General features: G+C 35.5%; 5 protein-coding genes across 9 annotated transcripts; 2 read left to right on the forward strand and 3 right to left on the reverse strand.

The window, feature by feature from the left end:
* Window positions 1-240: 240 nt before the first annotated feature.
* On the reverse strand, window positions 241-3,419 carry LOC140968466 (probable methyltransferase PMT18). The gene is made up of 6 exons (XM_073429423.1): window positions 3,125-3,419; window positions 2,119-2,817; window positions 1,822-2,032; window positions 1,428-1,725; window positions 860-1,327; window positions 241-763 (listed from the first exon to the last, which is right to left on the reverse strand). Exons 2-6 carry the CDS (start codon window positions 2,809-2,811, stop codon window positions 538-540), a joined length of 1,896 nt encoding a protein of 631 aa, XP_073285524.1. The 5' UTR covers window positions 2,812-2,817; window positions 3,125-3,419; the 3' UTR covers window positions 241-537.
* A 1,478-nt stretch (window positions 3,420-4,897) lies between these two features.
* Window positions 4,898-6,127, forward strand: LOC140968537 (uncharacterized). The gene is made up of 2 exons (XM_073429541.1): window positions 4,898-5,191; window positions 5,719-6,127. Exons 1-2 carry the CDS (start codon window positions 4,976-4,978, stop codon window positions 5,944-5,946), a joined length of 444 nt encoding a protein of 147 aa, XP_073285642.1. The 5' UTR covers window positions 4,898-4,975; the 3' UTR covers window positions 5,947-6,127.
* A 686-nt stretch (window positions 6,128-6,813) lies between these two features.
* Window positions 6,814-17,495, reverse strand: LOC140968454 (nuclear pore complex protein NUP98A-like). Of its 5 annotated transcripts, none has more exons than XM_073429405.1 (13): window positions 17,354-17,495; window positions 16,880-16,948; window positions 15,131-15,430; window positions 13,268-13,816; window positions 12,901-13,128; window positions 12,174-12,811; window positions 11,238-11,325; window positions 11,072-11,132; window positions 10,033-10,171; window positions 9,811-9,927; window positions 9,521-9,701; window positions 8,919-8,978; window positions 6,814-7,764 (listed from the first exon to the last, which is right to left on the reverse strand). In XM_073429405.1, exons 2-13 carry the CDS (start codon window positions 16,893-16,895, stop codon window positions 7,061-7,063), a joined length of 3,081 nt encoding a protein of 1,026 aa, XP_073285506.1. In that variant the 5' UTR covers window positions 16,896-16,948; window positions 17,354-17,495; the 3' UTR covers window positions 6,814-7,060. The 5 variants fall into 5 exon arrangements, with proteins under 5 accessions (XP_073285506.1, XP_073285504.1, XP_073285503.1 ...); XM_073429403.1 differs by having other exon boundaries at window positions 9,811-9,930; XM_073429402.1 differs by having other exon boundaries at window positions 12,901-13,131.
* A 1,086-nt stretch (window positions 17,496-18,581) lies between these two features.
* On the reverse strand, window positions 18,582-19,195 carry LOC140968557 (uncharacterized). Its single transcript, XM_073429568.1, has one exon. The coding sequence runs from the start codon at window positions 19,145-19,147 to the stop codon at window positions 18,644-18,646; it is 504 nt and encodes a 167-aa protein (XP_073285669.1). The 5' UTR covers window positions 19,148-19,195; the 3' UTR covers window positions 18,582-18,643.
* Window positions 19,196-21,849: 2,654 nt separating this feature from the next.
* LOC140968563 (protein NTM1-like 9) lies at window positions 21,850-26,861 on the forward strand. Its single transcript, XM_073429576.1, has 6 exons — window positions 21,850-22,261; window positions 23,062-23,366; window positions 23,949-24,227; window positions 24,950-25,342; window positions 25,684-26,016; window positions 26,252-26,861. The coding sequence occupies exons 1-6, from the start codon at window positions 22,102-22,104 to the stop codon at window positions 26,537-26,539; spliced, it is 1,758 nt and encodes a 585-aa protein (XP_073285677.1). The 5' UTR covers window positions 21,850-22,101; the 3' UTR covers window positions 26,540-26,861.
* Window positions 26,862-27,575: the final 714 nt, after the last annotated feature.

Below are 27,575 nucleotides of genomic sequence, written 5' to 3' on the forward strand. Positions count from 1 at the left end.
ATTTTTTTAAAAATCAAACATATTTCACATTTATGTTATAAAAGCTCAAGCATATTTATTTATGTGGTAGATGGTTTTATGACTAATTTTAAAAAACACAGGTTTAAAATGCTATTAATGTAATATATGGTGTTTTGTTTTTTTAAATTTTCACGAGGGTGTTATGCAATTAAACTCAAATTTCGTTGAGTTTTAATCTTGTGGGTTATTTCGTTTCTTTACATTGAATCATTTGGTGCATCCATTCGGATTCGTCCCAGTATTCATTGAAGGAGACGGTAACGCAAAAAACTGCATTCTACCAAAAGTACGATGAACTACACCTTGTCTGATGGATATAATGAGTTGAATAAAAACAATAATGTGTAACATCCAACCTCCTCACCATATCTATACAGGCGAACTCAAATAGACAATAATGTTATTTTCCTATGCGGGTTAAGGAGTTTGTAACTCGAACCCGAGATCGAACAGACGAGTTAAGTCCCTGTGACGAGGAGTGTGGATAAAAAAATGGAAACAAGAAGGATGAGGCCTTCACTGCTTTTGCTTGGCTTCACCTGTCCAGTAAGTTTTTGTGGCAACAAGTATTTTCTCCGGATTGAACGGTCCGCTTTCGTGATCCATTATTCGACTTTGCCACTTCATTCCATCTGTTATACTTTTGATCTTGACCAGAACTTCCACACCATCTCTGAATATGACAGTGCCTTCAGGCCTTAGGATTCTATCCATCTCGAGGAGAATGTAAGTGAGGTCACACCTTCAAGAGCAAGTAACACATGAGTTGGTCGCAAATTCATCGAAAATAGCTTCCATTGCTTTAATACCAAATGAAGAAAAGAAGAAGCAACATTACCTGTCCTGGTATATGCTGAAGACACCACCTGCATGGATTAGATCGTAAGTTCGTGGATAGGTGGAGAATGCTTCACACCAGTCCTGGTATGTACCGATGAAACCTCGTTCATATATCACCCCCAACGTATCAGGCTCGGAATTAGACGGGACCACGTTCATAACCCAAACTGGGTATTTCGACAGGGCTGCCGCAAATCCACCAAAATTAGCATTCATGTCCATGACATTCCGGTATAATCCTTGTGGTATTTGGCTAACGATGCGTTTGTAATATGCCAATCGAGCCTTCCACATTTCGTTGTCCTCTTGAAATTTCTTCTCAGTGATGCCTGGGATTGAGTTACTGCTAATTCTTGGTGGAACAGCAAAAGCTCGCTCTGGCCATTTCTTTAACGCACCCCCGGCAACCTCATCCGGACTACTTACCTCCGGAAGTGGTGTTATGCAGATTTCCATATCTTTGTACCTTGTAACATGAAAATGAGCTTGTATAAACTACAAATATTAATTTCATTCCCAATTTATTATATGAAATGAAATGTTGGATTGGGGAGGTATGTTGGTACCAAGCTGCGTCAGGATTATCAGATTTGCACATATGTGGTTTATTGTATACTGCTCTGTTCTTAGCACATTCAACATGGTTGATTGGCTTTTGCCATATCGAAAGATCTCCCTTTTCGACGACTTTTTTCCAGCAGATGCGTTTGGCTACATCCTCGATCGAATCTTGTTCTTGCTTCAAATCGTCTTCCGTTCTCTCCCAGCCTCTCCAGTATTTCTTCCAGTGAATCGGCGGACCTGAGAGTATCCAGTACCCACCAGGCCTAAGAATCCTGTCTACTTCGATTAAATACAGTCCATCTGCAACCAATCCAAACCAGAGATGATAAATATGTATTCTAAAGCACCGACTTTTTTATCAAAAGAGATCAAGTTCGACAAGGGAATGGATCTAACCATAATTATACCAAGGGATAAGACAGCGAGAGCAGTGAGCCATGTCAAAAGCCCGGGCGGGATATGGAAGTCTCTGTGATCCCATGATTCCGATCATTGCTGGAACGCCTCGTTCCAATGCAAACCACACCTGTGCTTCGTGGGTATCCCTTGGAGCAAAAGACATCCCGATGATATTCCTCTTCAGCAGATAAGCACCCCAACTTGCTACCTGAGGAACCAACAACACAAAAAGAATTGAGAAGTTTGTGAAACAGAAGATACAATAAAACCCGTATTGTAAGATAAATTTCTCACCCCGCAGCCCGTATCAACAGCAGTTCGAATGGTTCCATCAGTAAGAGGGATAAGCGCATTAATATCATCAATATAAGCATCCGCACCACGGGGGAACATGGTTCCTCCTCCGGGAAATCTGAAGCGATCTCCTTCGACTTGGATCCAATTCTGAACAGCTTTCTCGACGCTGAGTTCTTTGTGGGGAATATTGGCATACCACGCGTAATCCCGGCTCTGCGGCCATTTGAAAGGGTTCTTGTAGTTCGGCGGAGCGGGTATTAGGCAACGCAGGAGTTCTTCCTTCGCAGGGCAATGCCTTTCTCGGTATTTCAACATGTTGCGATCGAATTTCCGACCCCTTTGCTGATCTTGGCAGGGAGTATATTCGCTATATGACATGTCGCACGGTGGGAATGTCTCGGAGTTATCAGAACTGTTTACCAATAACTGATGGTGGCTTTCAAAGTCTAACGAATCAGCTGATGTCGATGAAGACAATGATTGAACATGAACAGAGTTGGCTTTATTATCGTCGCAGCCAACTCTGGAGTAGACATCGGATTGGGATATTGGAGCTCGAGATGAACTCTGCCAACCTCCCAAAACATAGAAGAAGACACAGAGGCCACTTACGGCAAGTATCCAAGTGAGACGTTTTCTCTTCAATTCAAGCTGGTGAGGCTTTGGGGATCCACTGTACTCCTTTCCCATCTAGACCTGAAAGCCATCAGATATTTCGATCAACATAGAATCAGATAAAAACTCGAACATATCGACATAAACAAGTAGGTGGAGACGGCATTGTCGCATACAAAAAATGCATAGAATGCAGCCTAAACTAAATATATTGCCTCGATCTCTCTCCTTCAATCCCATTTTACCAACAAAAAATATCATTTTAAAGAAACTAAGAATTAACCATGGATCAGTCAAATCAAGAGGTCCGGCAGATACAGATTTCCCCTTAGCATGCATATCTATTACAAGAATGATGAAATACAGTTGGGTAGCCATATATACATACCTCTCCTCAGAGTTGCTGCAAAAGCAGAAGAAGATAGATAAGCAGAAACGGTACTGCTAAGCAGGATCTACAGACATTGCATCAATACACGAAGATATATCCCGGAACGGCCAGCAAGCCAGCCAGCCAGCTACTTACACATATGTTTTGCTAATATATCAAAATATGAATCTAAGATAGCATTCTCCGGTGAAAAGATTCTTGGCAAGCACATGCACATAAAGGAAGCAGGTGACTGAGGTGAGTTCCCAAAGGCAGAAAGAGTGGGATTTTTCTGTCGTTTTCTATAGACCAAGTGTTGTATAAGTGGTGTTGTACTTGTGACAAGTGCATGTATATATATATTTTGTAGAAGAAAAACAATATNAAGAGCCAACAAAGGTTGCTTTATGTTTAATAGGGCATTGGCATCCTCAAGTTTGTCGCCACAGAAGCCTGAATTTTCTCATCACGTTCTGTCCTGATCTGCCAAATACTGAACGTTGACTCCGACTTCTACGGAGACAATTTAATTATTTTTCTCTTTCTTTTTAAGTATTATTATCATCATTATTATCATTATTATTATTATTACATATTTTGTTATTTTTAATGATATTATTGTTCAATATTTCAAGATTAACTTCACTAATCAAACATTATTAAGCTTCATTTTGTTTTGTGAAAATTCGAGTGATGTGCTTATTAAGGAAAAACAAAATGGTAGTATTTGATTGTTCGTCGCTTTATCAACAGTTATAGATAGTGATAATGATTCAACTCAAATATTTTAAAATGTATAGCAGCTCAAGCAAAACGTTTCGATTGTTTTATCCAATATGGACAATTATTATATTGAACTTAAAAAATATAATATATATGATTCAAATCAACTTATGGAAAATTGAATTTTATATTTTTAGGTTCATAATTTTAATATTATTAATAAAATTTACATATTTTATTTTAAATTGTTAAATAGATTGTATAATTAATTAATAATTCGAAAGGACCGGAGATTCATGAGTTGATAAAATGGAGGGATTAAACAGCTTAACCGATGTAATTGAAGGGCGAAACTGCTGCATTTGTCCTTTCTATGGGTTAATAGTGCATTTGACATACTTGAAGGGTCAAATTGTAAATCATTTTGAGTACCAATTCTACATTTTTATTGTGTTGCAAATTATATATATATATATATATATATATGTGTGTGTGTGTGTGTGTGTGTGTGTGTGTGTGTGTGTCAATATTTTATTGATTGATTAAGCTCGTAATAGATGATTTTAATCAATAAATCTACGAGTTTTACCTTCAAAAATAATAATAGTAGTAATTTATGGATAATCAATACACCGAAATTCATTACAATACTCTTTTAAAAAATTGGACATCATAATATTATGTAAAAAATAATTTTTTTATTTAATATGATATTGAATATATAAAAATATTACAAAATTCAAAATCATAATCGAAATTAAATTAAATAACGTAATCAATATAAATACTTAAATATAATTTATATTTTGAAAAGATGTTCAATTTTAAAATTTAAACCAGAAACAGAAAACGTTATATATTTATTTTTTATTTTTAAATATTTAATATAATTGGTTAATATATTAATATTAATAAATAAATTTTTATAATAATTTTAACATGAATTTTTTTGATATGGTCAAAATATATCATCACATTTAATATGTCGATATTCACAAAATTATATGAACGATGAATGTGTGATATCATACCTATATATATATAGATAGATAGGCGATGAACTTTTTATAATTAACTTTAGTAACCTTATTAAGATACAGCCGTGCTGAGGAGGAAGAGGGACACTGGAGCAATCACAACCTGAAAATGTGGCGGCGCGGCGGAGCAAATTGGAATGGAGGTGGAGTGTTTTTAACGATGATTAAGTATTTCAGTTCAAGCTCTAGGAAGCGTGCCCCCAATCTGAGGAAAATAAATCCTAGGGTTCTCCCCCAGGAAGCCGCCTCCATTGCCGAGGGCCTCCATCAAGTCATCAAGACCAATGGCCCTCTCACGATCTCCAACACCTGGAACCACGCCAAGGTAATCTCAATCGATTTTTCACTCTATGTTGCAAATGGATTAGGAATGATAAATTTGCTAGTTTAGAGTTTATGGTTCAATGCAAGAACTCGATGAAGAGATTTTCAAATTTTGTTTGGGGAAATAGCACTTGAATTTCAGCGGCGACATATATATCTCATTCATGAATTTCAGTTCTTATGAAATGACCAATAAGTCCAGCAGAGGTATGTTCAGATGAATCGTACCTCTGTGCAAGGCTCGAAATATGGACGCTATCCTCTTGATTTATCATTGGAAATGAAAAATCGCGTATGTATTACTTGTAACTTTTGGCTGGATTCTTGGTTCATGTCAATTCGGTGCAACTAAAAATGTTCTGAAAATTTTTGGAGGTGTGCTAGCTAAAAGCGAAGGCTCGTAATTATTTATCTTGGTTCTATTCTGAAAGTACTTGTAACAAGATATAGTGACTCAACTTGTTCCTATGAATAAATGAATTAAAACTTAGTCACTCTTCTTGGTAACATACGCTTATGATAGTACAGGATGCGGGGATTAATGGATTATCGAGCAAAACACACATGAAGATAATGCTTAAATGGATGAGGGGTAGAAGTATGCTGAAGCTAATGTGTAACGGAGTTGGTTCTAATAAGAAATTTCTTCTCACTTCTCTTCCCGAGGAACCTCGACAAAATCAACCCGATAGCTCCATGGAGCACAAGCCGAAAAGTGGAAAGCCTTCAAAGTTGAATAAAAAACGCACAAAATAGTGTTCTCCCTCAATCTAATTGTGCTCGGAGGATTCACAAGATTACAGAGTTGTTGCGGTCATGTTCCTGGATAACATGCTTTCCATTCCTATGATTTCATGTTGGAATATGTTCTGGTTTAGATATCATCTCTTCTGATTGAGACTATGATAGTGAGGTTATATAAGCTTGAGGAGCAATTTATCTGGCTCAGTATTTACTTTTTGATCACAAATGTTGATTTTATGCCAAAAAAAAAAAAAGAACGCTTTACCTGAAGTTGCTCTATTGTTGTCTTTCGTATTAGTTTTACAAAAGAATTTTTCCGGTGTTCAGTATGTTTTCCTGTTTGACCCTTTCCAATGAACCATGTTTTCCTGTTTGGCATTTGCTTATGAAGATTAGCTAGCTCACCGTATGTAAGGCAGTCAATTAGGTTGGATTAGTACGACTTCGGCCTGAATTACCAAATAAGGATTAGGTAGTGTCAACTATAATTATGAGCTACGAGCGGAATTTAGATTTTGATAGGTTCTACCACTTAAAGTTCATTAGTTCAAAGGAATTGGTTTTTGAGGAGAATCTGATACCACATTTGGTTATAAATATATATCATATATGTATTGTTGGTAGTTATTATTTTTCAATGATTTTAGTTTCTAATAAAACTACTTTTTCAAAAGTCAAGAAGTGTTATTTTTTAATTGTCCAACTAAAGGTTTTTTAGTTTAATAACTGAGTTTAGATTGCTATCTTTGATTATCCCCAGTAGGGACAAACCAATTGGATGTAACGGATTAAATGGAAGCCGTCACTCGTTAGGATGAAACAGCAAGTTTTTAGGTCTTAATTCCAAGTATTTTGGGAAGGGTGTTCACATGCACCATCCAGATCCATCACGTATATAACTGTAAGGTACATAAATATGCAGCATTCTAGTCAAGTACTTAAATACTTGAACACTGTCCAACCAAGCCACAATATCTGGAGATATATCCAAGGGGAGGAAAAAAAGAACAGAATGAAACAGATTAAGACAAACTATAACTGCTCAAAATTTTAAGATTCTGCATATTTGTCTCCCCATCCGAGGGCACAAACTACCATGCACACAGTGGCTGCGTTGATTTTTTTGTCATCTCATGGCATTGAGCAGATTATCGTCATTTTCGTCTTCGTCATTTCCAAGCTTATACATGCTGAAATGGATGACCCTGAACTTCCATTCTCCTTTCATTGGATTATAGCTCACAAACTCAGCACCTTGATCTTCCGCTTTTCTTTTAAGCATTTCTTTATACCTCTCGATCCTTGGTCCCTCGGTATATTGCTGGCCAGTCTTCTTGTCAAAACATTTAATATTAAGAAGCGTCACCTCGGCAGGTTTATTAAGGCCTTGTCCAATTGGAGGTTTCTTGCTCTCGTCAATATATACGATCACCTCTCGATTATTGAATTGAATAAGAGACTCGAGATCAAGCTTTCTCACATCAGTTTCCCCAAAGAACTTGATGCTACCAAAACCATGTCTTCCAACAATGAAGTCCTTTACATTGCGGCAAAAACCTGGTTCAGCTCTTTCCTTTGCAGCTAGCTCCTGAATTCGTGGCTCCGTATAATAATCAGAGTGACGAAGCTTAGGCATCAGTGCCTCAATGTCTGCTCCATGCTCGAACACGATAGCAGCTTCTCCAGCTCTATGGCTTCCGAGAGTGATATAAGAGTCCCCTTTATCTGTACAACGACCATCAAGGACCACATTGGATTTTGGGTTCCGTTTGACAGGATTAACTTGCTCATTAGCCACGCCATTTTCCACAGAGTGCTCAGCTGGGGAAGCTGAATTGTAACCAGATAGCCACTTCAGCACTAAAAGAACACAAAAAAAATTGTAGAAAAGATATGGACAAGCACCATTTCGAGTCACTGCAACCAAATATAGTCAGAATCCTCCCCTCTACACCCAATCCAAGCTACTAAAAAGGCCAGATTTTAAAGTACGATTTGTTCCAAGCAATCATAACATTTCTCGTGGTTCTCACGTGTAAACAAGAATAAATGCGACAACTCCTTGTTGATATAAGAGCTAAAAGTATGTTAAGTTCTCTAGACGTACATATGTTGTGTCACTTTTAAAGTAAGAGTGGACACACTGCTGAAGTCATCTAACTCATTTCCATTTTCTAAATATGATCGAATTTTATCTACACAGTTTCTGAAGTGGGCTAAGCCACAAGCATGGGAAGCCAAAACAACGTGCTTACGATTGAAGTATAAGGACATGACAACCATCAATGGATCAAAATTAAAGTGAATTTGGAATTAATATTCTATTTGAAATGATTTCTCATGTCTAAGTCAAATTAAATTCAGTTTGAAACGCATGCATAAAAGGTTTCATTTAAGATTTCAGTTGAAGGCTGTGCGCTTGCTGAGGAATTGATCCCCTTTTTGGCGCAACAAGTATCAGCATAAGTATGAAATTCCAAATTTTTTATAATCCCATAAAAAAAAAAGACAAGGAACAACAAAGTCCAGGGATAAAATAACTAGCAACAAACATGCCATCAAAATGAATAAGGGGGATAGGGTAAACAAAATAAGGTCCTTCACCCTTGGGATGATTTAGAAAATCATTTCTATAAAATACTTTTTCGATCTTATTTCAACTCTTTTCAGCAATAAGAGATTGTGAAACAGCAATAATACCCTCTTACGAATATTCATTCTTAAACACACCGAAATTCTAGTTTCTTCTCTTCTATTACTCATACACTCTTCAGGAAACAATAGAGTCTTTCACAACAATTAATTGGAAAATAAATCCCAAGCCACTCTCAACTGGTTTTTATTTCATCCAAGCATGCAAACAAATAATGCTAAAATTAACTGCAGAATCAATTCTTTAATGTGCTGTTGTTTGATTTAAGTACTCAGGCTTCGTGCAAATTTTAATATTAAACACATGAAATATATTAGCAAGAGGTGCTCACCATCTTTATCCCGGACCTTGTGCCCGTTTATTAGCGCGGAGACATCATTCTGAAGTTTACCTGTAATTAATTAGGGAGAAAAAAAATTTGTGAAACAGTAAAGAAAATATCATCTCAGTAGAAACGAGACACCCGTCGTATGTAACCCGATTTCGCTTATCCTATCTAACTGAGACAATCAACAGCCAGTGATATTCCAATAACAGCATTCTGCTCTACATGACCTGGAGGTATGTTGCTTACAAAAGGACCTAGTGGATCATACGTACAACTGTACAAGTGAGACACCAATCACCCTGCCAAAATTGCCTTAAGTAATACGTGTTTAAATCTAAGCAATAACAACAAGCACTCCCCCATTGTAAAACCAAAATTATTTTTAGTGGGAGATAAAAATGCATGACAGTGGAGTAAAGGTAGAAAGTTACTCTGCATGTATATTATTCATTAATTAAAATGCCACTGAAGGACAAGTCAAAGATGTAATATAAGCGGCTAGAAAAACACGAGTGTGGTAACCACAAAAGTATTTCAAAATAAATTCAATATTAATATTTAATAAGTAAAGATCTATGACTTAGAGCATAAATTATAGTGTTTACCATTTTCATAGGCATGAGGGCCTGAGGCCTTCGACTGTGTGGTTTTCTCCGCACTTGCTCTAGAAGGCCACTGATCCAGCGGACGAATTACAAGAGCTCTGGGATTCTCCCTTGGAATGAAAAGAGCATCTGCTTTTGGCGTGCTGGGTGTTTCTTCATCACCATCATGGAAAAAAGGGACCTGATCAGAAAATAAAGACAACATTAAAAACAGTCTAGACAGAGCCTAATAATGTCCGTTGCAGTGACCATATTTTAAGCATTCAAGAATGTCATGAAGTCACTATCACCTTTGGGCCATCGGTTTTAGGGTGATATTTCCTTACAGGTGGCCTTACACGCCTTTGAGAAAGGTGTCGAGGCGTCAATAGCAACGACATTCTCACAGGAATTGGTTTCTCAACAATCTGCTGAAAATTGCGGTTAGCAGATGAGACTGTAATAATCTAAGGACATGGATCATTAGCAATTTATACGAGTTTTCTAGCAAAGCACAAGAACGGAATACTCACTGGCAAGCTAGAAATTCCATACTGAATAGAAGGAGAAGTGCCTGTGCGTCCAATTGATATCTGCGGCAATGCTGGCAGCGTTCCAAAAGGATTTACAATGGGCGATGATAGGGCACCCACCGCACTCTGAGGAGCTGACCTGTAAAACAGATGCAATCCATAAATTACTCAAAATCCAACACAAGCAAGAAGCAACGAGTTCATAGACTATAATTAAAATTAGAGGACAAGCTCTAAGTTTCATCAATAAATCTGAGAAGCTTTTTTCTATCTTTTACAATGAAAAAAATCCTAGTTTTTAAACTCACAAGATCTAACCCCAAGTTTTGAGGTCATAAAAATTAATGCTTGGACAATCAGCCAATTATATGAATAATTTCTTCCGAAATACCAAATAAATAACACAAGTCCAGAATAAAAACAACCGAAAGTCAGTCAACTTTCATTATTTTTTGAACTTAATAGTTCTGCCAAGTATTGTACTGTACACCTGAAAACTCAAAAAAGAAAGGAAATGGGTTTTTAAAAAGAGTTAAATCAGCTTTCCAGAGGTACAAGTTATCAATTCATTCAATGTATTGCACTTGAGCATGCTACAATAAGCAAACGTTCGCATATAATCCCTGTATATAACACACCAATGCAAAAACATTAAAATGTGTATTTAGGTCTCAAAATAAACCAAATTAAAATTACTCGGCTCAAACTTATTTCTTAAATTAATTTCAGATTGATTCATTAACTGATAAAAGCAAACTTCTGTGAATGTCTAGATTTGACTCTATGATTTGATTGTTGATATATTGTTTGATATTTAATTATGTTATTTGATCTAACAGGATTAAACTTGTCGGCCACTAATTGAATCATTCAGTATTTTTAATCCAACAGTCAATAGAGGACACAGAAAAAGATACTCTCCAATTGCGAAACAAGTGCTGTCAATGTTAAGTGTGTGAATTAGTTCCAGTATTCCTCATGTACAGATAATTAATTGTGACCAGACAAGAACCAAAATATGAAGGAAACGTTGACATACAGTTGTCCAAGTGCACTCTGGCTAAAAATACCAGGGGTGCCTCCAAAGCTACTTGTTCCAACTGCATACACCAAAGACATCAATAAAAGTAACACTCAGATTCCAGGCGAAAAAGAAAAACAAATAAAAATGTCATAGGTAATTCAAAAGTTCAATACTGATTGACCTGCTTGCGACTGCCCAAAGTTGCTAAAAATAAAACCACCAGAACTCTGAGGTGGTTGCCCCAATTGAAATGGACTAGAAAGAGATGGCTACAAAAAGAAAAAAAAATGATATAATTAATTTAGAAAATTAAAAATTGAAAATAAAATTATCTCAACACGAATGAGGAAACAATGGGACATTGAAAAATATAGGTCCGAATCATGCATTAGATAATTGCATGTGAATCTAGATTTCCGGGGCAAAAATTTTACTTACAAATGCATATGAAGATAACTTTGGTATTAAAAACAAGTTCTCATTACCTATCTACTAGAAATAACTAGAAGCAATCAGATGCTTTTTGCATCCACAACGCCCTAAAATGCAGATCCCACAGAAGATAAAATTTTCGAGCATATAACATACAAGTGTGCACACAAAAGCACGCATAAATTAACAAGACCTTCCAAACTTGTATATAATCCGGTCAAATCAAGCTCAACAAACTCATTTTATTTAATAACCAGGAAAGTTTTTGAAAAGACATCATGAGATGCAGCCAGGGAAGGGCTACTGTATGCCTTCAGAGGGTACAGTGGCATGGGTCCATGGCCGTCCTTCATGATTAATAATAATGTTTGCTATATCTTAGCAATAGGCTGTAGGCATGTTCTATTTGCTTTTATAAAATATAAAATCCCCTATTAATATTTTAAACTTATTTTGCCATTACATGATTTTCCTGCAAGCTGTATCGTGATTTTTAACATGCTTTTTACAATTGATAAAGAACTAAACGCTGTCAGGCATGTGGCCCGTCCCCAAAAAATACAGAACACCTCACTCACATCTACACCAATAAAACACTGTTCCAAAGTTGATGCATGCATTGCTTGCTTCTAAATGGCAATTAAAATTGAACACAAATTAAAATTTTTAATCATGAATAACTCACAGTTGTTTGGCCAAATCCCAGAGGGTTGGTGTTACTTAGAAGTGATGGAGTGCTTGAGAACATGTTGCCACCAAAACCAGTTGAGGGTGTACTAAACAAATTTGTTTGACTAAACCCAGGGGCAGTTTGGCCAAAAGCGGAAGAGGTCTGTGCAAATGGAGAACTTGCTGGTGTTAGAGTAGACATATTTGACTGGAATAATGGGGAGGACTGAGTATTGGGAAAACCCAAGCCGGTATTAAATGCAGACGAGGTTCCCTGTGATGATGTTGGGCCAAAGATAGATGGTGATCCAAAAGGTGATGTACTGGAATTGCCAAAAATAGAAGGGGAGGTACCAACTCCAGATGTTTGAGCAGTAGATCCAAATAAAGAGGATGTTGCTGATGTTGTCGAACCAAAAGGATTAGATGTATTTGACATTGCAAAAGGGGAAGAACCAAATGTTGAGGAGGGCGAAGATCCAAACCCTGAGCCGCCAAAAACTCCAGTGGTTTTTGGAGCAAATGGATTGGAGGGTGTTGCAGATGAAAAAGGAGTAGCAGAGGATTGAGCAAATACAGGAGCAGATGCCGAGCCAAAACTTGAGGTACCAAATCCAAGTGCAGTAGTAGACTGTCCAGCAGGAGTTGGCCCTCCTGTTTGTTAATAAGAAAAGATTATTGAAAATGAATGTAACAAGTTCTTTAGGAATTCAAGAAATAACAAGTGTTAGACAGATGAGTACCTTTATCTCCTAACTGGTAGTCCTCCCATCTAAGTTCTTCATGGCTTTTATCCTTGTAGACTGGCATGGCTGAAATAGATTCTATTTTTCCAGCGGGTTGTGTACCAGTGGCTCCATCTGTCTCAGGAGTTGATGAGTAGGGAGCTAATCTACTTCCCCCTCGTTGCCCTCCAAAAGCAGACAGGCCAAAACCAGAGCCACCAAAAGTGGAGGCTGTAGTTTGTGCTCCTGCTTAGGAATTTCATGAAAGCAAAAGCTCAGTTACAGCCATGATGATTCCAAATAACCAAACTTCACAAGTGCATACGTGCTTAAATAAGACAGTCAAACCAGAAACCTAACATCAGAGAAAATGAAAGCAACTTACCGAAAGAAGCATCTTGAACTCTCGAGGATAATGTTCCAAATGGGGAACTTCCAAATACAGCAGCTGATTGACCAAATGCCGGACTGGATCCAAAGTTAAAAGGACTACTTGAAGCACCGAAAGCAGAAGTTGTTGAGGGACCAAAGGCAGGAGTTGTTGTTGCACCAAAAGCAGGAGTTGTTGTCGCACCGAAAGCAGGAGTGGTTATGGAACCAAATGCTGGAGTGCTAGAAGTACCAAATGCTGGAGTGCTAGATCCGAAAGGAGAGGTCGACGCACCAAACCCACCACTAGTGCTACCAAATGTAGGGCTTGCAGTAGAACCAAAGGCCGGAGAGCTGGTAGCACCAAAGCCAGGTGTACTTGAAGCACCAAATGCAGGACTACTTGTCGAACCAAATGCAGGCTGACTAGGAGCACCAAATGGTGTTGAGGAACCAAACAGATTGTTGCCGAAAGCTGGTTGTGTTTGCTGAAATGAGCTTCCAAATGGACTTGTTTGAGTTGTATTAGATCCAAAACTCGGCTTCTGCCCGAATACCCCAGAACCTATATTCTCAACACAATATATATGAATAACATAATTAGAAGACAGTTGCTGAAAGAAATAGAAAAAATCACGGCATCTTGGCATGAGGCACCACTGTCTGCCAGATTTAAATCAACACTCCTTTGACATGGTTGAAAGTGTCTACCAGATAAAAGAAAAAAAAAGCTCCAGGACACAATTTGGCATATAGGTTAAAATTTTCTAACAATTCGAAGGCCGTGTCCTCAACGTTCGAGCCTAAACTGCATGACCTCCTATCATGCATGGGTTAAAACTGTTCTCATAAAAAAGAAAAAAAACATTTCTTCTTGACATGCCAGCCTAAACAACTTGGTTTGCATGAGTATACATCGTGAAACATACAAACATGGTGTAAAACAAAACAAAAGGAGGCAGCATGGGCGTGTGTCAAAATCTAATTGTCCCCGTTAAGTTTTTCTTACTCACAATCAACCATACTTTTTACTTTCATTTTTGACATATCGCCACATAGAAAATTCAATAGTTCATTAAGTTAGATTTTTTTAATAGATTATTGAATGATCAAATCAAATGGCAAAAAAAAAAATTTCAAGGAAAATTTTGTTCAACTCTTTCAAGATATGATTGAAAAACTTGGAGATATCCTCAAGATACGGTTGGATTCTCAGGATCAAATCAAATCACGCCACCTCACAAAAACCATATGGCATTCACAGCTAATAAAATGATGGAAAGTTAGGAAAAACAAAGGACAACAAACATACAAAATTGTATCCACATTTCAATATATCATCATCAATCTCAGAGAGCTGGCTACAAAGTCTAACAAAATTCCCAAAGCGATGGAGAATATTCAGAGGATATTTATACTAACATATTTTTTAAAGATGTTCTCAATGATATGTTGTGTAAACATCAATAAAAATCAAATATTCGATCCTTCACAAGTTTTGTTATTCATGCTAAATATGTGTTGGATTTTTTGGAGTATCATCACGATCACCTCAAACATCTTTCAATTATGATGATGAACTTTTAGAAAAGAGATAAAAAATATATAACATGTATGTCATGTCGATTTTCGAAACGAACACTTAATTCAATAAAAATTCAACAAGTTCCCATATTAAGACATGGATTTGTTTGGTTGAATAACCTGCATAGGGAAAATCATTCAAAACCTCACCCTAAATCACATCAACAGAAACAATAAAGAGCTAAAACAAATTTACAACGCAATCAAATTGTTTCATTTAGAAAAAGAACCAATCCAGTAAAAACTATAGCTACAAGCTGCTGAAACGTCAAAGGTGGGGTATTGATGCACTTACCACCAAATGCAGAAGATGAGTTTCCAAAAGCCGAGGCTGAGGAAACGCCGAATGCAGGGGTTGAACTTCCAAACGCAGGCGAAGAAGAAGCGCCAAACACAGAAGCCGAGCCTAAAGGAGAAGAAGATTGAGCACCAAAAACACCAGTAGACATTCCCCCAAAAATTGAACCTCCCGTCTGTGAACCAAAAGGGCTCGTGCTTCCAAAGGGCTTGGGAGCAAAAGGATTGTTACTTGCATTGGTAGTCTGCCCAAAAGCCGGCTGTGACCCAAATGGACTACTGGATGACTGCCCAAAAGCTGTCGGAAGACCACAATACTTAGCAAGTGCAAATTACAAGTTGGAACTAAAATAATCTACAGTTTCATAACGTGCGAAGGCATCAAGACTTAAATTATTCAAGTGCAATTTATGCTAGTAACATCAAGGAACTAGCAATGGTTAAGATGGCCACAGAGCAAATGTCAAAAGGTGTTACGTATTAGCTAACTAGCCAACAACATGCGAGTTACAATTCTAGCCTGAACTCACAATACAATTTATATAACAGAAAATGCTATGCCAAATCAGACCTCCAATTTCCAAATAAACCTTATGCCATTAAGCTTGACAAGGATACCTTTCTTCCCAATCTAAAAATTGATTTGAACTATTAAACCCAAATTCAGGAATTAATGCAACACAACCACATGACAAATTTAACCTCACTGAGAGTTTACTGCGTAGTACATAGTACCAGAAATTGACAGAAAAGGTTAGTAAAAGTCAAGAGTAGCAATTTCTTTAATCTTTATCACTCACAAGGGAGTGCATGATAAATTAAAAACTGCAAAGCAATCCAATACCAAATCACTGAAGACAATGGTTTACAAAATTTGAAACCAAACCCTATAATTCGGTTTCAAACTTCTAATCCCTGGTTTGAACCAATATAATGTCTATGCTATGCTTTAAACCAAATAATATGCATCTTTTATGAATTAAAACTATGACATTCTTGCCACATGTATACATGAACTTTACGTAAATACATTAGAGTTTTTTCAACTTTTCTGATATTCAAAATAAGAATATAAAATTGCAAATTTAATAGTAAATACTTTTGACCATATTTTTACAACATCTTACTTGTTATCCAACCAAATTAACAGAAATGTATTAATCTCCAATGGTATGTAAAACAGATGGGCAAAAGGAAGAAATTTGATCTAAACTGCGATTTAAAACCAAAACAAACCAAAGTATTCAATTTACAGTTTGGTTTTGGTTACAGAAAATCGAGAAACCAAAAAAGGATGTTTATATTTTTTAGAAATCGAAACCATCCAAACCAAGCTGATGTACCCCAATTAACAATCATAAAAAAATCAAATTGGAAATTAGAAGGTGGTTCTGATTATGCTCCTAATTTCTAAAAGTTGCATATACTTCAAATCAAATTTAATAACCAACTGATGTCATGAATCAACCTTTCACAAACTTTATGATAATTATCTGAACAGATTCTGCTTTTTTTTAAAATCTTAGTAATGCTTGTATCCAATTGAAATAGCTCGCTCCATTTTGCAAATCCAAAATTTTAATCAAAGTGAAAAAGAGAACTCACGTTTACATACATACGGTTCCAAACAAAGTGAAACATAAGGTAGATGAAATAAGTCGCGTGTTAACAGCCAGAGAAACCTTTCACGGCAATACAGAAGGTCAAAGGACATAAAACAATCAAAACCAAGAAAACATGCACTTACGGTTGCTTCCAAACATTGTTCCCCTTCTAAGTGAAACCAGTAGCGGGACTCGTTGATTGTAAACCTATACTGCAACGAAGCGTCGAGTGCCAGAAAATCATCAAACTTAAGCGTAAAAACATAAATATGAACAAAGAAACTAGTTAGCAAACATGAATAGCGAGAAGCAACCATGCCAAACAGATCGCATTCAAATCATTCGAATGAATAGATAAAAACCTAAATCACATTGTAGTAAAACTAAAAAGCAAAACAGGTTCCTCCAACCCTAACCTAAAAATTCGATTGACAAACGATAACGATGATTGTGTGTTCGATGTGAATAGGAATGATACCCAACCCTAATCTAATTCAATCGGATGTGAACAACAACGACGATGGTGTTAGTTCATGTATATATTTTTCAACAGAATTCACGATTACAGTATAAACTGCAATAGAAAGCTAGATTACGCATAGTCCATATCCCCGTACTTGAGAGGAAAGAGGAAACGGGAGGATGCCGCGGCCGATCCACCGGCAGAGCAGCGGCGAAGGTTGCGTGATAAGAAGGCCGAGGAAATAGCGAACAGTTATCGAATGAAGATTTCAATGTTGTATTTATATTTTTATTTTTTTAATGAAATTTTATTGTTGCCTTAATCCGACCCCCAGCCCATCCCAAACTGCGAGACCGGCTGAAAATATCGCAGTCGAAAAAGCACGCATAGGGAGTTATTGGGAGTTTTACAAAAAGTCAATTGTCAGATATGCCCCTGGAGATTTGTTCACTTAGAGGGAATTTTGTAATTTTAATCTTTACATCTGTCTTTGGTGAATTTACAATGCGTTTGGTTCCATGGATTTCATAAAATTTGGTGGGATTTGAAATTAAAAATATTATTTTGAGTGTTTGGTAGCATAAAATTTTAAAACGAGATTAAGAAATTAAAAAAATGAAAAGATTTCATTGGATTTAGATTATAGGAATAAAATAACTTAGAGGGTCGTATTTAATTATGAGATTTAATTACTTTTGTAGATTTTAAAAGTTTAAAGATATTCGATCAATACTTTTATATAACTCATAAAAGTCTAATTGTATTCAAAATAAACTTTTATTGAGTTTTAAAAAGTCAATTGATATTCAAACTTTATAAAAAAAAATTTGTTTTTGGTTCAACCCAAAGATTTGGATGAATTTTTAAAACTTCAACTCATACCCAAGTTATTAGAGTGATCACTCATTTGTAACATTTTACATAAAAATTCAAATGAGATATTCTTACATGTTAATTTTGTGAGATATATCTCCCATTCGACCAAGATTCATGAAAAAATATTGATTTTAATTGAAAAATATTACTTTTCATATTAAATATAGACTGAGTCGACTCGTTTCGTAAATATAAACATGTGATATCATACTCAACAATTTAATGTTTCAATCGTAATAGAAGCACATGCACCACACAAATCTAAATGAAACACATAATATAATGAGTTGTAGCTATTCCCTATACGACAGTCGGCGGGGGCTGCGTGGTTGTCGTAGGTACATGCTAGTTGTTTAAGTAGTGAGCTTGAAATAAAGAAGTGAACGCAAAGCGAGCTACTAGGTGCGCTTGAGTTGAGTTACATCCTTGTTGGAGAAAAAAACATAAGCATTATTGCCATTAGTATTTAATATTCACCAAATTAAAGCACTCTTGAAAACACAGGAAGAATTTAATATCACGACAAACATTTATTGAAATTTAAGCATATGATCGCTTTGTCCATTGTTTACTCCGAGTCATGTTCAGTGTACTGGTCTCTTTCGGAGCCTCCACTCTCATTTTTCTTGCTTTTTTTCCTATGTGTGCGACGTAAAACATTGTCTTCTTTATATTCCGAGATGTCCAAATGAACACCGGGATCATTCGTCTCATAACTACCCCCAAGCATGATTGAGTTGTTGATAGCTTGGAAGTTACTGTTGACATAAGTGACAAAGTCTTCGGACTCGGGAAGTTCTTGACCTTGTGGGGCTTCAGGCTTCTGATCAATCTCACCGCGCATCGTGGCTCCTAGATTGCTTCCTGCCAATGTGATCATCCTCACACCATGTTCGTTTGCCTCTTGATTATGCTGATCCGTTGAAGTTCCATTTTTCGGGCTACGTTGCATCGACGTCAGACGACTCGTCAGAGCAGATATCAGCTCCCTAATCTCTTGATCGAGATTCTTTTGCTTCTCATCTCCAAGATCAGCCATCGTTGGATGAAAGATCGATCGAGTAACGACCATTAACTGAGTAATATGAGGTTTGTTGTTCAGTTCAATCCGAAATGGTCTTCAGGTGAATTTAAAGGGGAGAAACATAGAATAAAGTAAATATAGAATAAAGTAAAGTGTAAGAAATTCTTTCTTTACCCAGTGTCAAAGAATGAAGCAAAGCATTACTTGTCCAGTGGTTCATCTCATCTATATTGCATTTAATTTGGTGTGTAAAACAAGATAAGAGATTAATTGATAAGCAAAAGACAGGACAATGAAATATAGATGTAATTACAGTAAACTTCACTATGGTTTTGACTCAGATCGATATTCATGGTTGCGATCACATTTTAAGTCAAATTTAAATGGGAGGTGGGAGAGTTGGGCATGGTTTGACTCGGTTACAAGTTTATATTTAGAAAAATATTATTTTTGGTTTTTTTTTTTTTGCGATTTTAAAAATCTATATATATTGTCAAATTTCAGTTTCAATATGTTTTTTTACAAGTATTTTTTCTAACGTGACGTTGATGTGATATGATGTGGTGCTAATATGTGTAGTGTCACATCAATAAATATGATAGAAAAACTAATTTTTTTTTTTTAAAAAAAAACTATTAATAATACTAAAAATCCACCAAAATTGATCTTATATTTGTCATATGCAGCTCTTCTATCCTTAAAATTTGAACACTTGGACTTAAGTACATAAAGTCCTTGTCGATGTCTCAATTCTTGGCAAAAATAGGATGTTGGAAGGTTTTTTTTTTTTTTTTATTAAACACGAACCTTTGATCGTTTTCACTAAACTTGGCCCACCGGCTGATTAATAAATCATGAAATTCATGAATTTGTTCTTTAATTGTGATCTTTGTTACAATTTTACTCTTAAATGGGCTTACATATTTAAATATCAATTATGTTGTATAATATCTAATTTAATTGAGTCAAATAAGTGATTTGCAAAGTTCACTCGAGATTTATATTTATGTATGTATACATATGAAGTATTTTTTCTTCCCATTAAAGAGATGTCTAAGGATATTATAATAAGAATCAAAAGTAAGAAACTTTATTTATCATGTGACGAGCTTAGACATCACAATGCTTCACTAACTTTTGGTGAAACCTTTTTAAATTTTAAATTACTCCTCACACATTTGATTATATTGTATATAATTTTGTTCTTCAATTATTTTATCTAATAAGTTATTATTTGTTTATATTTTTATTTCATATTATAAAGTGTTGTTAAATTTTCATTTTTCATAATTATAGAAAATTCATTTTACTAATCTGCATTTTTTTTGTTTAATCAACTCCAACAAGTTCTAAAACACCCAGTTCTGGCTTATTGGTGAAAATTTCAATGCGAGAGAAAGAAGTGAGTAGTCAAAGGAAGATGACACTCACTATAATCATGAAGTTATGGTTTCTAAGACATGGTTCTTTAGGTCATCCGATAACGTGATTGTAATTGGTTTTTGATACATGTGCACTCACTAGAATCATGAAGTTATGGTTCCTATAGCATAGTTCTTTAGGTCATCCGGTGACGTGATTGTAATTGGTTTTTTATACATGTCTGGACAGGTATGATTTAGTCGAACCATTAACTCAGCAAAGAGCTCGAACACATAGTTTCCGCCTTGATGCGACGGTGCTTTGACCGATTGAACTATAAATAGTATTAGGCATCTTCTATATTTTTGTTTGCATAAATTTTTTTTATAGTTTTATACTCCATATATGATTTTAAAAAGTTAGTATCTTGTACAAATATTATTTGGATAAAAATTAATCTTTTTGTATGCTATATTTTTTGAGAAAAATAAATTTTGTGAAAAAAAGTAGTGATTATATTAAAATAAAAAAACATTAGGATTGATTATCAATTGAAATAATTATTTAAATAAGGTAATTTTTGCGACTTTATTAAAATTTTGTAGACTGAGAGTAATATATAATTATTCTGGGAACACACACGGAGATAAATGGATTATATAAGAAAGATGCACGATAAGTTATATTCATATCGAGTTATGGTCAACTATGTCTATTATAACAATAGTTTAATTAGATTTAATTGCATGCATGATTTCAAGTGTACATATCTATTACAATTATTAAGAATATGAAAAAATAAATTTGCTGTCTTGGTTTGATTTTTTCTATGTATATATATAATTTTACAATTTTTAATAATACTTTTTATTATTTTTTATAATATAATATTACTTATATTTAAATATAAATCAAATTAATTAAAAAAAAAGTAAAAAACACCAACACGTACACACTCATGTAATAGTAGTAGTTATTTTTTTGCACACTATACATAAATATAAAAATATATTAGTAAAAGATGCACACGCGTTGCATGTGTTATTATTATTTTTAATTTGATCAAATAATATTAAACAATTAACACGAAATTATTTTCAATTTAGAAGAGTTGTTCGATTTAAAAAAAAGTTTGTTTAGATTTTTTTTATGTAAAATATGGAGTGACTTGAAGAGTTTTTAGTAAGGTAAAAATGGTAATTATGAAATTAAATATTTTAGTGTCTTTTAAAGTAGTTACTCTAATGATCTCAAATTTTATAATGAAGTTTAGATATTTACAATTGATAATTTTTTAATAATATAATTTTCTTACTAAATTGTATATTTATGTTTTTATTTTATTTATATTTTCTTCTTCTTCCATTTTTTTTACAAACCAAAAGCCGATTTGAGAAAAAGCTACTTTGAGAAGCACGTGACGACAAAAGGTGAGAGTGAGTGGGAAGGTGGGAGAAAGGAGAAAACGAAAGAAAGAAAACAGTGTTGAACTCGAGAACGGGAACTTTCTTCTTTATTGAATTGTGTGTGTTTATGGAACTCTGCTATTGTTGGACTATCTGAACAAGTGTTTGCGTTTAGCATTTTGCATTCCTCTGGGAGTGGTGAATCATCAAAATTGTCGAATTTATGTATGGTTGATGATGAAATTGGAGGCGTTACCCAAGGGATTCAGGTTCCGTCCGACGGACGAGGAGCTCGTTAGCCATTATCTGAGGTTTAAGATCAACGGTCACCATTGTGCAGTCGGAGTTATCCCAGAGGTTGACGTCTGCAAATGGGAACCATGGGATCTCCCCGGTATGGATATTTGCTCTTGTTTTGTGGATTATGAATTGGGATTTTTTAAAATATCATACACATGAACTTCTGATTCTTAGTCACTGTTCTGTTAATTTATGCTTCCGTGCACGTTTTGGTCGAGATTGTGGTCGGTTTTTTTTATTTATTCTGAGAACTTGAGGTGGGAGTGGGACAATATTTATAGTTTAAATAAGATTCGAGTCAGTAAAGTAACTGGAATCTTAAGGGTAAGAATTACCTGTGATATATTCAGACCGAACATGTGGGGTGATTGTAGGAATATATGGGGAGAATATTATGGATTGGTTCATAAGGACAACGCTTAGCATTAAGGGCGTGCAAGGGAAACAGCTAGCGTTAGATTCCTTTATCATTAACATATGCCTCACTTAATGTCGCGGAATTTTAAGTGCCTGCGTTGTGTCCGCACAATCACATTGGTTAAATTAAAATGATGTGTTGTGCATAGGTAAATGAGACGACGTGAAGATGAATTTGTTAAATTCCTTTAGGTTGCATTTACATCAAATGATTTTGAGAAATATTTTTGTGAGAAGGATCTCAAATGACTCCATTTTATAGGAATTTGAAATCCATTACATTAGTTAATAAGTAAGTTAAACATGTAAAGAGAGGGATGTCAAATCCACGAATTTCAATATTGCCCAAACAAGTGGAATGTAATTTTGGATTAACGAAATTTGAGTGTCAGCTTCATCAGATGCATGTTTCTTTAGTTCCTTTTGTGAAGAAGCATGTGAAAAGTAAGCCTTGAAGATTCTTCGTTTTCTTTGCAGCTCTCTCAGTGATAAAGTCTGATGATCCAGAATGGTTCTTCTTTTGCCCTCGTGATAGAAAATACTCAAATGGACATCGTTCAAACAGGGCCACAGAAGCTGGTTACTGGAAGGCCACCGGAAAGGATCGCACTATAAAATCTCGCAAATCTTCACCTTCTTATCCTGTCAATACCAATGTAATTGGAACAAAGAAGACTCTAGTATTCTACAGGGGTCGTGCTCCCAAGGGCAAGCGCACAAATTGGATCATGCACGAGTATCGTGCTACTGAACCAGATCTTGATGGGACTGGTCCTGGACAGGTCAATATTTATTTCTCATCCCTCCCGAGCACGCTTGTTTTCCTGCTTCCAAATTATCTTCTTTCATTACTTACCTTACCGATCCCTTTATTGCATTTCATATGCTTCTTTTTCGGCTAATCCACCACATATTTTCTCCCCCACCTTATCATTACTCCTTCGTTATGTTGCCAATTAAAAATACTGTTTTTTTGTGTGTGCTAGATGACGATGCGCATACAGTTTCTTTGTATCACCCCTCCACTTCCTTCCATGAAGAATGCATGGTTATCTGAGATTTTTTTTCGTTTTAAGTAGAACTTCAAAAATTGGGCCCTCAGCAATAGATTGCGTTCAAATTTTATTTTAATCAATAATAAATTTCAAAAAAAAAATATAAAAGATAAATAATATGTAGTATTCAAAATATTTGCAATGCAATCAGATAATAAGACTGAAATAATCGAAGTAATTATTTAAATGATATTATCTCGCCGTTTCGACGTGTGGAGGATAAAAAAGTCCGATAACAAGAAATTTACTATCACATGACAGAGAGAAATGGTAATTGAGGAAATATTCATATAATTGTACATTCTTCAGGGGGACTATGTTCTATGTCGTTTGTTCCACAAGGCAAATGAGAAGCTAGATGATTTAAAATACGGCGAAGTTGAACCTACCAGGTCATCTCCTTCTACCAATATATCATCTCCTGATGAAATATCATCTGATTTATTTCAAGAGCCTAAAGTACCGGCTGTTCATCTTCTCAATGAACTGGAAGACGTGAAGAAGTGGGAAGATGAGGTAGACTATAGGACTCCTACTCCAGCACCAGTTGAAAGTTGTGCTTTCCATGGATTGAGTCATTCTACTGAGGTCAGAACATTATTTAAACTTTTTTTGGTCCATATTTCTTACTTCTCCCGAATGGAGAAAATCTACTTTTATTAACCATGTGTGCGACACACTGTTAGAAAAGTCAAATCAATCTGCAATTTCAGTTTTTGAAATCCTAATCCACAGTTGAGATTCAATGAAATATTTCATTATGTGTTCTGCTCGATTAACTTCATGATTTATTCAAGTGTCCTGTTTTGTTTACTTATAGGATGATATTTATATTTTGTAAGCTCAAAAAAAGTGTCCAACATATCATAATAATTTAAATCATAAATTATGAAGAAATACATCTTCCTGTCGTATTGGCATATGTACTACACTCATGGCTAGGAAATTTTTTTTCTTAAATCATAAACCATGAAGAATCAGCTGAAGTGGGATCATCAAATAAACAAGAAGCTTTTTTACACGGTATCATCAAAATTTTCTGTTAATGCTTTTTGTTATGCTAACTACCGAGCTTTTGTTTAACTCTCTCTCTCTCTCACTCTCTCTCTCTCTCAAAAAAGCTCTGATGCCATGAAATAGCTAAAATATACGTAGCAAATAGCAAGATATGTTTTTCTTCTTCCCTGTAATGGATTGAGAAATAGCAAGCTAAACAGAGAGTGAAAGATTAGCTGGATTTTCATTTCTACATCTATTGGATTTCAGAAACTGATTAAGTGTTTCATTTGGTTTCCAACTGTGTTATGCAGGTGTACGAGCCATCAAGTTTAATGTCTAAAGAAGTCGGATGCAATAAGTTGGACTACAAGGTGGTGGACCCTTTGCAGTCGTTCATTTTCAATGATTCGGAAAATTGCATAGGTTCTCCATTTGCTGATGACTTTGGCAATGATCACAATGGATTGCATTTTCAAGATGGCACATCTGAGCAGGATGCATCCCTATCAGATTTGTTGGAAGTTCTTCAAAAAAATGACAACTACTTATGCAAAGAGTCTGCTAACCCTGAGCACTCAGCTGCAACAAGAGAAAGTCTCATACCATGGCACATGGATGATCTGGATCAAATACAGTCTGCAAGCTCTAAGGTGAATGATTGCAAGCTTTATGGTGAAACAGATAAAATGATGGTTCAGGCACAGGTAAATAGCATGTGCTATTATTGCTAAGAAATTCGTGGTTTGTCTCCTAAATGCATCATTTGGTATCTGTGATTGTAATGTTTTTAGTAGGACTTATACTCACTTTTAGTTTAGATTTTTCATTATATGTGCTAGAAATGATTTTGTTTTTATATCACTGATAAGTCAAAGGCTGCTAGTTGGGTCACTCTTGATGAGTGTAGCTATTGACTTCGAACATCCGTTCTTCAAATAAAAAGTAATCCCAGTGTCTGTTCTTAAGAAGTCGATGGAATCTCAGAATCTGATGCTTTATTGATGTTATTGACTCCCTGGAGGGGGTCACAACTCAATTTTTTCAGATCGATCCAGCTTATCATTCCTTCTACCGCTATGCTGATGAAGAAAATGATGCCCTTGTCAATAAAGTTAAGGATTCAATCCAAAAATCAGACAACTCATCATATCATACTCTTCAAGTCAAAGCTAGTAGTAGTGCTTATAGTGGAAGTGGGATCAAGATTCAATCTCGTCACCCTCGAAATCAGCCAAGTTCAATGAACTCTAATGCCCAGGGAATTGCTTCAAGGAGGATCCACCTATCGATAGAACATGGACAGAGCTTTGTTCATTATGAAAAACCTAATGAAGTAAGCAGTAGTGAAGAACAAGAATCAGAATCGCTTGTTACAGAGGTGAGTTTGCTGGTGTTGTTTTATAATCATGTGGACATGTGCTTCGCTTGTGAAATGTCAAGGTGCTATACCACAAATCTGTCCAGCATGACGAATGCTGTAGTAGATATTTGGATAAATATCTATCTGCTCGTTTTTATATTATGTCAGACCACATGTATTAATTTAAAGATTTTCCTGAGAAAATGGCAACATTTTTCCTCATATCTAAATCCTTTAAAACTATGGAATGCAGGCCGCTCCAGATATTAGTCTAGATCCTTTGGAGCTAGAAGGAAGAATTACCAATGAGAATAAAGAGACTGCTCGAACATGTAATCCAAGATTGGAGTTGCAGGTTAAGCATTCCGGAAAAAATGGCTGTGCCAAGATAGCCTCATCTATAATATCAATGGTGTTGTCTACCGACCGGGATGCATGCTACTTGAATCTGTATGCTGTCAGCATTTATCTAGTTTTAGTTCTGTTGATAGTGTCCCTTGGCATTTGGAAATCCCCCAGTGTGCATGAAGTACATCGTTGATGGGTTTTTTCTTGTCATCACGGTCTTGGTTTTTCTTGCCTGCATATGCCCATATCATTATTTTGGAAAGAAGTTACAAGTTGTAAGTTCACTTATTTTCTAAAAATTCCCGGATGGCAATAGGCTTTGAGGACATTAAATTTCAGCTTGTACTGTGCATATGCAGTGTGTTACACAAGCAGAGCTCTCATTTCCAGGTGATGATTATATGTAATTAGTTCTGTATTATTCATCATAAAATTTCTTAGAAGTTTTGTTAGGGTAAAATGGATTATATTCACCTCTCTGCCTCTTGTAGTCTGAATTATTTGAAAATACTTTTAAAAATCTGTGACCATGATAATTGATTTGAAAGATTAATTTGTGGTTATTTTCACTCAAATTGTTGTCAATTTTCAAACATATTACGTCATGGTATATAAGGGGAAAAAAAATCTACATATTAGGTCTGATTTCGTGGATATTTTGTCAATAGATTTGACTTAACATTTTCGAACATATTTACTTGATAAAAATAATTTACAACTTTCTTTCAATAATTTAATAACAACAACTTCATGTGCATCCACAGCGAACAGGATAGAGTGGATAAGGATGATAATTATGAGCCACCAAACAAGTGAATTGAGAGGAGCATTGTCCTCTTTCTTCAGCTCAGTCAATAATTTAATTGAAAGTTCACACGTGTTTAGGGTTTTCATTTATTTATATTGAATTGAATAATCGACAAGGTGATCGATGATGCTGTGTGTGTGAAGGCCACGTGGGTTATCGGTACACAAAACCATGTCTTGTTTTTAATTTGTTCTGCTTTACTTTAATTTGCGCTGTGGATTGTTTAGGACTCGGGTGACACGTATGCGGTTGAATTTGTTTTGTCCACAATATTTGCTACTGCTCATTTCTCGAAAATGGAAACTCAATCTGACATTATTCTTCTATATTATGAAATACCATCGGTCATGTGCACGCAGTTTGTATTTATGAAGTTGTATTTTTTTGAAATTTGTTATTATTTTAATTATTATTTTGATCA

The sequence above is a fragment of the Primulina huaijiensis genome, unplaced genomic scaffold (genome assembly GCF_012295235.1).
Source record: "Primulina huaijiensis isolate GDHJ02 unplaced genomic scaffold, ASM1229523v2 scaffold37281, whole genome shotgun sequence".
NCBI lineage: Eukaryota > Viridiplantae > Streptophyta > Magnoliopsida > Lamiales > Gesneriaceae > Primulina > Primulina huaijiensis.

What these genes read in the sequence shown, in the direction of transcription:
- LOC140968557 (XM_073429568.1), bottom strand. Translation starts at nt 19,147, where the DNA reads ATGGTCGTTACTCGATCGATCTTTCATCCAACGATGGCTGATCTTGGA.
- LOC140968563 (XM_073429576.1), top strand. Translation starts at nt 22,102, where the DNA reads ATGATGAAATTGGAGGCGTTACCCAAGGGATTCAGGTTCCGTCCGACG. An exon ending in GATTGAGTCATTCTACTGAG is followed by an intron (nt 24,228 to 24,949) that starts GTCAGAACATTA and finishes TGTGTTATGCAG; the next exon opens with GTGTACGAGCCATCAAGTTT. An exon ending in AAATGATGGTTCAGGCACAG is followed by an intron (nt 25,343 to 25,683) that starts GTAAATAGCATG and finishes CAATTTTTTCAG; the next exon opens with ATCGATCCAGCTTATCATTC.
- LOC140968466 (XM_073429423.1), bottom strand. Translation starts at nt 2,811, where the DNA reads ATGGGAAAGGAGTACAGTGGATCCCCAAAGCCTCACCAGCTTGAATTG. An exon ending in GATAATCCTGACGCAGCTTG is followed by an intron (nt 1,328 to 1,427) that starts GTACCAACATAC and finishes TCATGTTACAAG; the next exon opens with GTACAAAGATATGGAAATCT. An exon ending in TTCAGCATATACCAGGACAG is followed by an intron (nt 764 to 859) that starts GTAATGTTGCTT and finishes TTGCTCTTGAAG; the next exon opens with GTGTGACCTCACTTACATTC.
- LOC140968454 (XM_073429400.1), bottom strand. An exon ending in CTACCAGTTAGGAGATAAAG is followed by an intron (nt 12,812 to 12,900) that starts GTACTCATCTGT and finishes ATTAACAAACAG; the next exon opens with GAGGGCCAACTCCTGCTGGA. An exon ending in CTTTGGGCAGTCGCAAGCAG is followed by an intron (nt 11,133 to 11,237) that starts GTCAATCAGTAT and finishes TGGTGTATGCAG; the next exon opens with TTGGAACAAGTAGCTTTGGA.
- LOC140968537 (XM_073429541.1), top strand. Translation starts at nt 4,976, where the DNA reads ATGTGGCGGCGCGGCGGAGCAAATTGGAATGGAGGTGGAGTGTTTTTA. An exon ending in ACACCTGGAACCACGCCAAG is followed by an intron (nt 5,192 to 5,718) that starts GTAATCTCAATC and finishes ATGATAGTACAG; the next exon opens with GATGCGGGGATTAATGGATT.